At 32.9% G+C, this 16,177-nt stretch overlaps 2 protein-coding genes across 2 annotated transcripts; both read right to left on the reverse strand.

Moving 5' to 3' along the window:
- Nucleotides 1-12,230: 12,230 nt before the first annotated feature.
- LOC141714247 (uncharacterized) lies at nucleotides 12,231-14,466 on the reverse strand. The gene is made up of 2 exons (XM_074517780.1): nucleotides 13,049-14,466; nucleotides 12,231-12,963 (listed from the first exon to the last, which is right to left on the reverse strand). The coding sequence occupies exons 1-2, from the start codon at nucleotides 14,464-14,466 to the stop codon at nucleotides 12,231-12,233; spliced, it is 2,151 nt and encodes a 716-aa protein (XP_074373881.1).
- A 13-nt stretch (nucleotides 14,467-14,479) lies between these two features.
- LOC141714248 (uncharacterized) lies at nucleotides 14,480-15,493 on the reverse strand. Its single transcript, XM_074517781.1, has one exon. It carries the CDS (start codon nucleotides 15,491-15,493, stop codon nucleotides 14,480-14,482), a length of 1,014 nt encoding a protein of 337 aa, XP_074373882.1.
- Nucleotides 15,494-16,177: the final 684 nt, after the last annotated feature.

The following is a 16,177-nucleotide window of genomic DNA, read 5'->3' on the forward strand; positions in this document are numbered from 1 at the left end:
TTGATGCCAGTAAAAATCTTGAGTACAAAGAGTTGTCATGATGCGATTGAAAATATGAGGGCGCAATATATACCTCTGACAAAAATCATCCTCATTGAATATTGGACGTTCAACGAAATAATTTTCCATGAAATAGTTTCCTCTCGATAGCCTTTCTCTAAGATGATTTAAAGATTTTCCTGGTCGTGAGCCCCGACCTTGTGCTTCATCTAGAGTATCGATGAACTTCATCATCATCGCCGCTTCCGTCACCATGGTATTCATAATTTCAGTCTCTTCTTAATCGTGTTTTTGTCTCTGACACAATAATGTTTTTAATGAATTCATTATTGTAAAGATTTATAGTGAGTTTGAGATGATTATAATACGAAGATCATGATATTATTTATAGAATTTTCTATCTATAAATCTGGATTAAGACACGTGTCATAACGTGATTCAACGAAAATCTTATCAAAAACTTAAATTTATCCACAATATTATCAAAAATTTAGAATTATCTAAAATTATATTATTGGATACTATCTGTAGGACCATTAAATAATAGAGATGAAATTAAATTTATGATATATAATAATATTATTTATTTAGTGAATAGTAATTAATAAATTGATAGAATTATATGAGTTTATAAAAACTAAAAAAATGAATTTAACATGAATAGTAATCAACTCTATTAATTCAATTGATGAATTAAGGAATTAATGCCCCGTGTGGGTGCATACGCTCTTATAGGGCTGAGCAAAAAACCGAACAAAAATCAAAACTGATCCGAAACTGGTAAAATTCGTAAAAAACCGATCCGCAAAAAGCCGAACCGATCCGAAACCGAAAAGTTTAAAAACCGATCCAATGATAATTTTCCGGTTCCGGTTTTAGGTCCAAACCGATCCGAGAAAAGTCAAACCGAACCGATTATTTAAATAAATAAATATATATATATATATATATATATTTAGAATTAACAAATATATGTATATATATAAAACTTAGAATGAATGAACTGAGAAAAATGAACTGAACTGAACCATATGTATCGTATATTATTAGAATTTAGAATGCTTCACTTCTGAGTGGTATCTTGCATGTTGGTTATATTTATAATTTAGAATTGCATGTTAGTTGTAAAACTAACGGACCATTCTTATCTTTTCAAATGAATTACTAAAATGTAAAATTTGCCTAGTAGTACGAAAGATATCACATATGTACTAACTAATAACATTGATCGGTATAGCCTCCTCTACCGTCATTTCTGTGCACCGGTATTCAGTCTTTCTGATTGAAGTCGGACCGTACGTAACTGTTTAATTTAGAATAACAGTGGTGAACCTTGATTGTAATATAACAGTGGTGAACCACCCTATTTGGTTTTTTAGTTAGTGTCTGCACTAAAGTATGTTTATATTATTTTTTGTTACTTGTCTGTTTTCTCGCAATTACATTAGTAAGACGTTCTAACAATGCAAAAAGATATTTGAAGAATCTTATTTGTACACGATATCTAGATATTATGCAATACATTTTTTTAACCGATTTTGCAACCGAAATCGAACCGATATAAATTGATTCGAAGTTTTTAAAACGGTTTTTAATTTTAAAAAACGAAGACTTCCGATTCCGGTTCCGGTTTTATTTAAAAACCAAAACCGAACGGATCCGAGGTTTGCTCCACTACACTCTTATGATTATGGACTTGCGTAAATAGAAGTAATTGTAGAGTGCGGTGCAGGGGAGCAGCCAAGGGCCCTGGGTCTCATGAGTCAGGACTTCGTGACAAGTCCCTGGGTCTCATGATCTTGAAATAAGTAATTTTAATTTATAAATAATATTTGAATAAATATTTATAAGTCAGATAAATATTTGAATAATTTTATTTAAAGCAAGTCTAACAAGTTCTTATTTGAGCTCTTAATGCAAAATAGAAAAAAGAATAGTGAAATTTTGATTGCAATCGATGACTTTACTGACTTATCAAATCGCTAAGAGCTTCTTTTCCTTAAGTCTTATGTTTTAGAGTATTTTCCAGAGAATCTTAATGCATTACTTATAAATATGATAAATATTAAAGGTTTCTTAAAAAACACGAATGTATATATATAAAGGTGGTTCTTTGCTCGAGGAAATATAAGAAAATTAAATATATGGTTCGAACTATAACATTTTAAAATATATGTTGCAAAATCATGCACGTCCATTATCTTTGTTTATATAGCAAATTTGCAATCCTAAATTTGAATCAACAATGCTAAACTACAATATTTTAAAGCCGTATATATAACTTGCGAAAAGGATATGTGACGTGTTAACGATCAACTTGCAAAATATAAAGGTTTGTATAATTAAATATTTTATTGGGGGTTGCCCAAAATACCCACGCTCAAAATAAGTGCGCAAAATAACCAGACAAATAAGTATACAAGAAATGCGTGTATAATACATGCATACAACATATACGCATATTGTAAAAATTTTAAAGTTATGCGCATACGCATATAAGCTATACGCAAACGGAGTATGCATCTCACAGGAAAATTTTGAAACTATACGCATTTGATGTATGCGTGTAAGACACACGCATATGATGTATGCGTGTTCAAATGGTTATTTTGCGCACCTGTTTTGAGCGTTGGTATTTTGGGCAACCATCTTTGAATTTTGGTTATTTTGGGCATTTTCTCCATATAACTCGTGCGATGCACGGATTATTTTAACGCACGAATAATTTTTAACAATATATTTTATTTTAAAATTATTAATATATTAATATAGATTTTCAATAATTGAAAAATAAATTAAGAACATAATAAATTATAATAATATATATTTTATGATAATTTGAGACTTGACCGAAAATAAATAATATATAATATAATATGTTGTTTACAGGACTCGAAACTTGAACCTGTAAAAATTGTTAAAAATACAGAATATAAAAGTTTAAATATAATACGTTATTGACGGGATTCGAACCATAGAGCATTTTAAATATTAATATAATATTATTTTATCATTACATTCAACGATTCTCATCTATCTATCTTTAGATCTGACGGTTATTATATATCGTACTAAATAACTATATCGAACAAACAACTACCAGTTTGAGGGTGTTCTGCTTATAATGATATACGATAGGAGAATATGGCATATAGGAAGAACGAATTACATATACATAAAAAACAAATGTCTCTTTCTTGAAAACACATAGACCTGCTTATCACAAGGGTTTGCCCATGAAGTTATTAATTATTGGAACAAAATGCAAAATTGAAATGAAGCTGTCGTGGGTTATAATACGAGGCCAACACTTTTGTTAAAACGCCTAAAAGAAAATGATGTGAAAGGGGCTTGTCAATTGCCATCTTGTTTTGGCATGCATATTTGGAGAAGCAACATGCCCTTGTGCTCTTGTACCCGCACTTATCAATTGCCATCTTGCTTTTGCATGCATATTTTGAGGAGCAACATGCCCTGTGCTCCTGTACCCACCCCTTTTATTCATATTCGAGCCACTATATGACGCATATTTTTGTTCTATTCACGCTGGTGGTCATGTTAGAGGAAATAGGGTCCTTTCCGATCAGGACGGGAGGATCCAGAAATTAAATTTTAGGGAGATATCGAACATATTTTATGAATATGTTCTTATAATTTTAATTTTTGAAAAACACTTTTATATATTTTTCAAAAAAAGTAATGATAATAAAGGTAGAATTTTATTTTATAGAAAACACATGTCCTCTCATATCTCTTACTAGATCTTTTCTGTTTTTGATATATCAAAGGACTAAATCGACCACTCTTTACAACAGTCCATTTTACACCTAAATAGACAAATTAATCCGACTATCATGTCAGTACATGTGATAGTGTCACATCAAATTTGGATGAGCACCAGGTAAACTGGGTACAGACACATGTAAGTACATATAGTTTTAATCATCAAATCAAATAAGGCCAATGTCTTTTTTGATCGATTTCGACCATTATTTCACTAAACCGATCAAAATTAACTCGACCCCCTCTAGCGATCGGGCTTAAGCAAAATTGACCAATTTTTGATAAAAACCAATGTTTCAGAAATCGCTAGGCGTGCCAGGGTGGTGATGCTACATTCGAAAGATTAATTGAAAAGTCGGAGATTAATCAGACCGATTAATCGAAACATTAATCGGAATAATATAAATATTATTTTTAATTTTTATAATTATATAATGATCAATATGTCAAATACTTGTTTGAAAAAAATATTAGATAGGTATTAAATAATATCTACACATTTGACATGCGTTATGTACTAATTATTGAGTTTACAATATTAAATATATTTTAATTCACACTTTTAAATTATTATAATATGTTATTTTTATATTTTAAGTGAGAAAATAAATATATTAGATTACTTGTTACTTATTACCAATACTTTATATTAGAAATTGACATGATATTGTGTGAAATTATGAAATGAATTAATTAAAATTATAAAAATGAAAAAAAAATATTTTTTTAACTATTTTCCGCCAAAATCGGCTAGGACCGATTTTTGACCGTATAGCCTGTCTAATCCCGATTTTGACCCGATTTTTTGAAAAAACGCCTAAATCACCGCTAGGTCCGAGTCAGGGCGTTTTACCACGGCCTACCGTCGCCTAAACCGATTTTCAGAACACCGATAAAAACCCGCTGATTCTTGATAAAAACAGATTGTTTTAGTGATTTATTTAGGCTATCTATCTTGTAGAGCATACCGCCCGGGGATTGATCTAATTTTACCCTGCAAATCTCAAAAAATTAAAATAATTACAAAATTACAAAAGAACCGGAAAAAGAATGCTGTTCCTGGTTAAAATATTTATACTAGTTTAATCCAGTCCAATAAATTTACGATCCTAGTTTGGCTTATGTTTATCTAATAGATTTGCTCACAACTTTTGATCTATTATTCCACGTCTGAGATCGATTAGCAGCAGTGAACATTGGAGTATATATAAATTAATATACGTACTCTTGAGCAGTTAAAATATCCATTTGATTGAAAATGAGCTAATGTTTAAGCTCCAAATTGAATTGTTCAAGCAATTTATTATTGTCGAATGATTATTTGTTAAGAACAAAGAGTGCTGTTAATTATGTGAGGTTCGATTTTTAATATATTTGTAGATGTTAATATGAAATATTTAACTAACATATCTGATTCCGCCAAAATCATGATCGAGTATACTTTTGAAATCCGGAGACTACAGTTGTAATGTAAGTCAGCAAAAGCAAAGCTGACCCTGAGTGCAAGCAATATAAATTATAGTCTGGGTATCAATCATTCAGGGGTAATTGTCATTAAGAGACACTAAAAATAACTTAAAAATGAAAAAGTAACATAATTTTTGAATTTGAAATTGATTAGGTCTTCTAGTATTATCACATAAATTGTCGAATACTGTTATTATGTGATCTGTCGAGAAATAAATATTAACACATTCTTGTTTTCAAAGTTTATTAAAGATTTTGCTACAAAAAATACGTGAAAAATAATTTTTAAGATGTGAGTTAACATCTATTTATTATGATTATTATGTACTGAGTGCTTATTTGATTCTATTGCTTTGTTTTTTTATTCTATTATAAATAATAACACTTTTCTTGTCAAAAAATCAATTTCCAACTTTTTAAACAACATGAAAAAATCAAAAGTTATGCCATTTTGATTGTTTTTATTCAATAATAACTCATTTTTGGTACTGGTACATCTTTCCGTGCTTTTTGTCTTAACTTTATAAATTTCAATTTGATCAAACCTTCCGCACAACCATTTTTATATTTGAAAAATGTTTCGGGAGAAAAATTTATCTACAATAACAATACTCTTAGAGCATCTCCAATGGTGTTAGATATAATTGGTTGACTAAATTGGACATGTTGGACAATATATAAAATTTGTTGAACATGTAATATATTGTATTTCGATGGTATTGGTTATATTGGTTAGCTATATTTTAAAAATAGTATGTTATTATAAATAAAATATATTACTTCAATATGGTAATAAATGATTAATTTTTTTTTTTTACAGATTTCATGAAATTCTGTAGTGGTTCAACAAATATAGTCAATATAAAGAGATTGACTATATTTATGAAAGAGAGGAATGTACCATTGAAGATATATTTTTTTTACATAATTTTTATATTTTTTATTTATAGTGTGTATTAATAATTTTTATCTAAAAGATCTATGTGATTGAAAATGCTCTTATGAACTAATTCCAATCACTCATACTAAATTTCTTTATATAACAGGAAATTTCGAATTTTGAGATACTTATGATTTAACATCTCACACCAAGTATTAGTGCAGAGTCCGCAGACAGATCAAACATCTTAACGGGCGGCCATCACACTTCGCATAATCCCAAATGAATTGATTTATTTGAAAAATATCTTGTGTTTTGAGATCTATAATAATTATTTCAAAATTATTTCAAGTAAATGGTAGAATAAATTTTGGAAAATGTTAAAAATCCCAAATTTTTATAATAAAAGATTTCTCAAATCTGATGTGTCATATAAATATTGGACAACTTTCATAGTAATAATATGAGATTACTCGTGTATTTATATACGCCCACAAATCAAAATTAGTCATATATGAGCAACTTTATTTAATAAATTTTTTAAAAAAGATATTTAGGGTCTCTAACAATCCTCATAATTTTTTTTGAGATGGCTCGGAACATCTCAAAATTCATGGCTAGATGACGTGCCTATTTGTTGTTACCACACAAAGCCGAATATCAATTGATCAATGATTTTGAGGAGTTCACATCAACTTTCAACTTGCCAAGTTGGAATATTAGTTCTAAAAAGTGGGACGTATCATCATGTTTTTTCATGAAGTCAAACGATTGACCATCCTCATAAAAGTTTACTGCATCAAGCTCGACCTGGCAATTCGTTCGTATCGTATACTTTCGTATCGTATAGTGTATTTTCGTGTTTCGTGTATTTGAATGTCAAATACAAAACCGACATATTTAGCGTTCGTGTACATTCGTGTTCGTATACGTTCATTTCGTATCGTTTCATGTCGTGTATGTCGTGTTAATTGAATATTAATATATATTAAATTTAATATTAATATAAATTAAAATATAAGGTTTTTAGGTAAAAAACTATATAAAATATATGAAAAATATATATTTAGATCTCAATTCAATACAATATAATGAAATTAAATAATATTTTAAAAATAAATATGCATACATTTATTATAATTCTATATATATTTATAAAAAATATTAAAATTTAATTATACACTATACCATAAATGGCCTACAGCAACACCAAGAAAATGTTACAACATGCCCAAAAAAGTGTTACCACAGCCAGAAAAAGGCCTAAGGTAACATAAAAATTAAGTTGCTTTTTTTCGAGTTACCTTTGACCCCCAAGGTAACATTACTTTTGCCCTGCTGTAACATTCACTTTTATGTTACAATAGCTGTCAAAGGTAACATTAATCTATGTCTATAGTATCACAATATGTATGTTACCTTTGGACTCAGAATTTTCAAAAAAAAATGGGGCCCACATGTAGGGCCCACTGGTGGGCCCCATTTTGGGGCCCTATTTGTTTGCAAAGGTAACATACATAATGTGATACTATAAACATACTTTAATGTTACCTTTGATGCATATTGTAACAGTAATGTTTTGTATTATACCAATTTCTTTGTAACATTTTTAGTACCTAATGTAACATATTTTTCAAAAAAAAAATTGACAGGAATGGTTCGTAAATTCAACATGCCATAAAATCTGTTTTTCATCCAAGTCAACCAAATAAACAATTTCAACCAAACTCCATATCAGTTTTCACAAACCCCCACCAAATACTGCGGTTTCACACAATTCACCAACTCCACATACTCCACATACTCCAAAGAACAGTTACTTAGTCTAGGACGATAAATAAACATCCAAAAGCTAGTACGATAACACTTGTTACTAGTACGCAAAATAAGATATGTAAAAAGGTGCACATCTGAAATCTAAAGTCCAGAGCCTCCGGTAACTGGTGTGAGGTAATTGTCATTATCGCTGGTTGTGCTGAAATCTTGATGGTTGATTGTGATGCCTGGATTTGCGTCGGCTATTTTCTTAAGTAACCAGGCCATATTCTCCTGCACCTTCTTGTTGACTTGCATATCCACTTCTTCTTGTACCTTCTTTGTCATCGATGCCTCGACTTCACTCACCAGAGTCTGCTTTATCTTTCCTGCCAACTCCTGTACATAAGTATTTGTCGAACCAGCAGTACTGGAGTAACTTTTTGCAGCATCAGGACATCTTCCATGGAGCCAAGATGGCCCATATTTTTTTCCATCAGAAAGTAGTTCCTCGTTGGGATCTTCGCTCGTACTGATTTTTTCCTTAATCTTTTTCTACATACCAGAAAAACAAATGAACACTTGGTCACACAATAATTTAAATGCTTCACTAACTAATTTCAAAATAACCGAATAATTTAATCCAATTAAATTCACAATTAGTAATCATTAAATAAAAATGCATGCAGGTACATAAATAAAACTTCTAAACACCAAATAAATCATAAAACACAACTAATTAACCATCTTGCGACATTAACGGATATTCAGAAGCACTAAGATTAATAAAAAACACTTACAATCTTGTTTTTTATTTCTTCAGTGTTGGTCTTATACTCACGACCATCAGTACGCTCACGAGTCTCAACAAAAACCTCTGCTTCAGGTGGTGGACGCTGATTCTTTGCCTTATTTTTCTGACAAAAATGAACAAGTTAGCCAAAAGAAATATAGAAATTAATTTCTAGATATATAGTAATATATGTAACCAGAAGGCTGCCCACATTCATATATTTGCGTAACAACTAGCTTATTGAGGTTAATTTGCGTAATTGAGATTCTGGCCATACCATATTGTTTCGAATTTGTGCTAAAGTCTTTGGACCAGTAGTGTGTGTGTCTGTATACTGACATCGACTTCTTGCATTTGTCGCTGCTCTTTTCTACAAAAATGTGAAATACCTTTATGTCACTTAGATCAAATATAAATACATAATTAAATATGAAAGTGCAAGGGGAATTAGAAAACCTTAATGCTTTCATCATTCCAGTACTCCAGCAACATCTTAAAACTCTCAAGGGGAATATCATTTGGCCTATTTTCCATCCGTTCTTCATCAGTTTCAAATGCTTTATAATGCGCCTTCTTAATTCGGCTCTTACGTGTCTTCCAAGATGACTGAATGGTTTTCAACACCCATGTTTCACATTCATCAGGTATAATGTATCTTTGCTGGAAAAAGTCAACAAAATAAAGAACACAAGTACAGTTAATCAAAGGTAATGTTGCAGAAAAATAAATCACGATAATTAAACAATGTATGTGATACCTTGACATAATTCCACAGTGTAGTTTTCAAAGTTTTCGGAACATCACGCCAAGAAACATAGGTAAATGACACGCATCGCTTTGCGAGTGTCCCCAAGAAGTTACTAAGTTCAGAAATTACTTTGTCCTCATCTGAAACGGGCTGGAACCTTTCATTCATCTGAAGGACAACTCGATGGTCCATATTTCTGGTATGAACCCTATCCATCCTCGTCGGTCCTCTCAGCCTTATAGGAACTTCAACTACATATGAGCAAAAATTACTTGCAGGAAAATCAAACAAAGTAGGAATATTATAATAAATTTGATTATATTTATGGGTGTTTTTCTAATATATCGTATTTCAAAGATTGATCTATAAAGATGTCTTATTTTTAGTTTTTATTTTTTTAATGGGTGTCTTTATAATAAGCAGCCCTTATTTTTAAAATGATAAATATAGATAACGCATACCTTGGATTCTGGACACTCTAAAGGACCTACTGTCATAAAGAATACATTAATTCTCATGGGGGTTGTGTTTTAATAATTATATAAAAACACAAATAACAATTAACAGCATTATAGATTACATATGCTAATTAAATTTATACAAGAAGTTTTACATCTATCACATAATTAACCATGGTTAACTTCACAATTTCATTAACTTAAATGACATAAATAACCTTATGCCAATTAACCTCAATTATAAGTAATTTATTAAACTGATACAAATTAATCAATTATGAAAAATATATGAATGTGGGTAGCCTCAAAGTGAGTATTCTTTAAGGGGCCTTAAAGGAATAATTCCTTTATAAATAATCAGTTTATGTAATCATAAATAAAGGAAAGAAGATACCTGCTTCCTCCTCTTCTTCAATGTCCAGAAAAACATTTTCTTCAACAACATTTTCTATAGCAGTCTTTGTAGTTGCAGTTGTACTTGGAAAAATCTTCGATGTCGCTGCAGCTGCTTCCTTTTGGCGCTTTCGCATAGCCCAAAAAGCCTCCATTGAACCATTTGCTTCAATAGACGGTAGCTGAATCAGAGGTTCTGCAGGTTCCATTGTGATAATGACTGATTTTCCTTCTCAGTAGCATCCTCGGTTCCTTGCTTCTGTGATATAACAGTATTGGCTCGTGACCGTGTTGTTGGTCCACGTCCAATAACTTTTCTCAGTTTTCCCTCTCTGAAACATAAATCATGTAAAACTCAATGTTTGTGTATATATGAATTACAAACTATCAACCCCGATGAAACATTTGGGGAAGAATTTAGAAAATGTGAAAATGATAGCTTTATGACATTTATGACATACCTTTTCAGTTCCTGATCCACCATCCTTACTAGCAGCCTTCCTTTGAGTTCCCGATCCACCATCCTCAAGATCCACAGCTGGATCATATTCCTCATCGCTCCCCTCTTGCACATGCTTCTTTTTTTTGGATTTATCTTTTAAGATTGAGTTTCTCACTTCAGAAGAGAGTGTAGGAAGATTGAGGGCAAAAAATACTTCATTGTTCCTCTTTACTGTGACAGCTCTCAGTTTTTCATACTCCGTTAGAGGAGGTGGAGGGGGTAGTCTCTGCAATTTCACATAAATTCATGTTAATATAGGTATGACGGAATTACTGGATTAATAAAGGGGTTACATACATGTACTTACATGTACTTAAACAACAATAATCTAACAAGAAAATTATAGGTATTACTGAATTATATGCTAACCTCCAGTTCATTTTCTCCCATACGCTCATCTTCATGAGTATCATGTAAACTCAACTTCCTCCTAACACTTGGAGGAGTTTCACAATCATCACCATCAGTGATTTCCTGCACTCTAGAAAGCCGTGGTGACTTCCGAGTACCCTCTAGGGGAAAGTTCTTTGAGTTCCTCTTCCCAGCCTTATCAACTTGGTTTGCATTCTTGTTCATCTTCTGTTGCTGTAGTTGATGAGTGGTTACAAACTGCCGCTTGACTTGGTTTTTAGCTATAAAGACATAAAAACAATAATTACGAGTTTGAATAAAATCTAAATGTAGTAACACCTATATATTTTTCTGATGCCCCTACAATTAAGGTATATTTCTGAAATGAAATTAATATATTACCTGCTAAGATATCCTTTCTTGGCCGTATTATTACAAATGGCTGCATCTGATCCATTGGTTCGATAGTGCTATCAACGACATTGTCAAGATAAAAATCAACATTTTCACCGTCTGCAGCTCCTGCAGTTAATGAACACAAGTCCACATCATTGGCCACCAACTGCCACCCCCCTGCTTATCACCTTTTCTCATATAAATCCCTCCAATTTCTGAATATTCAAGGTCATCCTTGACATAATCCATCAATACAGGGTAGAAAAACCTATCTACTTCGACATTCCTTATAATCAGTTCTTTACCACCGACATACCGTGTAGGCTGAAACTCACCCTGGTGGTACAACCTGAGATTTATGTATGCCATCCTACAAAAAATTGAGAAAGTATAATTAGATGAAATCATTAAAATAATCTGAGACATGGCACTTAAATAAAAAACACTTAAAAATAAACACTTAAAAGAAACATTAAAAGAGCAGTATGCAAGTAAATAAATTTAATAATGCTCTAAATTAAGAAGCGATCGCATAAAGAGCAGGGCAGATTTAAAACTAACAGAACATTATATTAAGAACAAGTTAATTAATTAAAAGAAAATACATTAAAATATGATAAATTAGGCAATTAAGAAGTCACTTCATTAACAGTTGATACATCAGAAACTAGGCCCTTGATAGTTACATATTTCGAATTACAAATTTAAGTAGTTTCTTCGTTTGTTCTAGCCTTGATGGGGACTTGTCGTGTTGGGACATCATCTCTGCACCAGTTAATATCCGTGTCTATTTCTAGAGGAACACTAGTGTGTAAATCATGTAAAACTGGATCCTCGGCTTCTTCATTTGCATTTTCAGCTTCGACATCGCACCAATCCCTTGGCAATTTCTTTATAACATTATACATCATCTTTTCAGTAGGATCTTCTACGTAGAAGACTTGCTGCACCTGTGAAGCTAGCACATATGGATCAGACTTCTGACATAATCTGTTAAAATTAACTCGAGTGAACCCATATAGATCTTTCTCTTCCTTATACCAACAACACTTGAACACCACTACAGAAAATTCTCCCCAATAATCAACTTCAAAAATCTCTTCAATTGCTCCGTAGTAATTGACATCGCCGACCAGTGGATTTTGATCTTTTGAACTAGCAAAGCTAGTAGTCAAAGCAGATAGAAATACCCCACTATTTTGGGTTGTACATTTAGCATCTCGGTACTTTGTATGGAATCGATATCCGTTAAGTACATAACCACTATACTTCTTCGCTGATTGATTAGGGCCCATTGCAAGCACTTCCAATTCCTTTGAAATGTTATCTTTTTTTCCGACCTCCCCCTTCATCCATTTCCAAAAATCTTCAGAATGTTCTCTCTCACGATTGTATCTTTTTGACTTGGCTTGTCCTTCTATTAAGATTCGATGCTCCCTACAACAATTACCTAGTTAAAAATCAAGACAAAACAGGTTCTAATTCTATAACAGTTAAACACAATTAGTAGCTAGAATCTTACTCGATTAAACTATCAATTTCTTTATTCCCGCAGTTGAATAGAATATAACGATGAATAGCCATCCATTCAACTTCAACTAAATTCACAGCCTTTCCATCTTTATTTCTGCGTGAACCAATAGGAAATTCTACTTTTTCTGGAAAACTTTCAAATTTTGCAGCCTTGGTAATTTTTGATCCTCCATGGCCACCCAAGAATCTTGAACAAAATATCAAGCATTCTTCGGCCAGGTAACCCTCGGCGATACATCCCTCTGGTTTAGATCTATTCCGTACATAAGATTTCAATTTATTTAAATAGCGCTCAATTGGCCACATGCTTCGAACATGGGCCGGTCCACCAAATTCAATTTCTTGGCACAAGTGAATCAAAAGGTGGACCATCACATCAAAAAAAGCCTGAATGAATATAGTCTCAAATTGACAAATAATTTTAATTATTTCTGTTTGCAGCCTCTTAAGATCACTTAAGTCGATGACTTTACTCCAAATACCTCTTAAGAAGGCCCCTAATCTGATAAAAGGGACTGCAACCTCCGGTTTCAAAGATTTCTTCACTGCAAATTGTAATAAGTAGTGCATGAAAAAGTGAGCATCATGACTCTTATAGCCAGATACCTTTCTCTCCTTCATGTGCACACACCGGCTGATATTAGAGGCACTTCCATATGGCAATTTAGCATTTTTAAGGACAGAGCAGAATAAATCTTTCTCTTCATTTGTCATGTCGAATATCGCAGCCCTTATTTCAAGGTGTTTCCCGTCACTTGATAGAACAGGATGGAGGACCTTTCTGATGCCAAGTTCTTGCAAATCTAGGCGAGCTGCTATATGGTCTTTTGTTTTTCCAGCAATATTGAGCAATGTGCCAAGTACTTTATCACACACATTCTTCTCGATGTGCATAACATCAAGGTTATGTCGAGAAACATTGTGCTTCCAGTAAGGCAGATCAAAGAATATTGATTTTTTCTTGAAAGGCGAATTCGACTTAATCTTATTTTTTTGGCGCTTTCTTTTCTTCTCTGGTTTCTTCCCCCCAAAATGATTTACAAATCCTGCCAATAATTCTTCAATGTCTGTTCCAGTTAGAACCTCTGGAAAACCTCTCAATTCAATTTGACCATTAAATTTTCTTTTATCAATCCTCCATGGGTGTTCGGGATGGAGAAATCTCCTATGGTCCATGTAACACATTTTCCGACTATGTTTTAGGTACATAGAGGATGTTTCATAATTGCAAACTGGACAAGCTAGTCTTCCTTTTGTGCTCCATCCAGATAGCATTGCTAGCCCGGGAAAATCACTGATTGTCCAAAGTAAAGAAGCGCGCAAGTTGAAAGTATGGTCAGTAAGGGCATCATAAGTCTCAATGCCTACTTCCCATAACTCATTCAGTTCAGCAATTAAAGGTTGCATGAAGACATCTATATTATTCTTCGGAGACTCGGGACCAGATATGAGTGTCGAGAGAATTAGATTCTCTTGCTTCATACACAGCCAGGGGAAGGTTGTAGTTAACCAAAATAATTGGCCAAGTATTATGACTTATGTTCATAGTACGAAAAGGATTGAAACCATCAGCGGCTAGGCCCAATCTGATATTTCTGTTCTCGGATGAAAATTGAGGATAACGAGCATCCAATGCCTTCCAAGCCTCTGCATCAGCGGGATGTCGAAGTTTGCCGTCCTTTTTTCGACCTTTTGCATGCCATAACATCAGTTCTGATAACTCTTTGCTCATAAACATGCGTTGCAACCTTTTTTTGAGTGGAAAGTAGCGCATCACGTTTGCCGGGACCTTGTGAATTAACTTCTTCTCATTATTGTCCACGGCGCCTTTTTTTTCCACTACGACCCACCTTGAAGCACCGCAAGTTTTACAATTTTCTTCTTTTTCATTTTCAGCCCAAAACAGCATACAATTATTGGGGCAGGCGTGTATCCTTTGATAATCGAGCCCTAAATCTTTAATAACATTTTTTGCCGCATTAAAAGACAAAGGAATGTGTGCTTCTGGAAAAGCATCTTTTATCAGCTCTAATAAATCCCCGAAACCCGACTCCGAAATCCCATGAATGCACTTTAAAGAGTACAGCCTAATGATAAAACTTAAGCGGGAAAATATTTTGCAGCCCGGATATAAGGCCTGCTTTCCTTCTTCAAGATGGCCATAAAATTTTTTGGCATCATCATTCGGTCCAGTAGTATCATTAGTACGATGGAACATCTCGTCCAAATTATCTCCGAAGGTAAAGGAATCTTCAAAACCCATATTTTCTGCCCGTTCAATATCTATCCTATGATCTTTGCTCGAAACATCACAAATCCAATTCGCATACAATGGACAAGGGCCATGACAAATAAGATGATCATAAATAAGATCTTGAGTATGCCACTTGCAACTTGCCATTTCTACAATTCTTGCAAGGGCACAACATTTCATCGCCTACGGAAAATTTGGGAAATGCATTTTCTAAAAAATCCTTTATCCCCTTAATGTAAGGTGTACTATATTTTGGAAGGGTTATCCATTGACTTAGATCATCGTCCATCACTACAGAAAATAGGACAATAATGTTATATTCCTAAAAGAAAACAACGTAGTCGTGAAATCATACACCCATATTGGTTATACGTTCTAACAACACAATGCAGCCGTGAAGCCCTAAGCAGACCGAGGTAATATTTTATGTTCTCCTTTTCATTGGTTGTACATACTAATAACGACACAACCGTGAAACCCTAAACCCATATTAGATATGCGTACTAATAACAACGCAGAAGTGAAATCCTAAACCAATATTATAGATTATATGTATTAATAACAACACAGAATAACAATGCAGCCCTGAAATCGTAAATCCATATTAGATTATACGTATCGAATCCATGTTATATGACCATGAATATACATGTGCATACACCCATTTCCGTATTATCCCACTCCTCCTACCTACCGAACTGTGACAGTTGATGTTAACAAAAATTTAAATACTCGTAAAGGGTTGAAACTCTCAGGAATAAATGTCAAATTAACATAAATGTAAATACTCATAAACAATTGCATTATAGAGACAACAGATATCTACTTACACAATCAATTATATCCACTTGACTATGATGATTT

Source organism: Apium graveolens, chromosome 3 (genome assembly GCF_009905375.1).
Source record: "Apium graveolens cultivar Ventura chromosome 3, ASM990537v1, whole genome shotgun sequence".
Classification (NCBI taxonomy): domain Eukaryota; kingdom Viridiplantae; phylum Streptophyta; class Magnoliopsida; order Apiales; family Apiaceae; genus Apium; species Apium graveolens.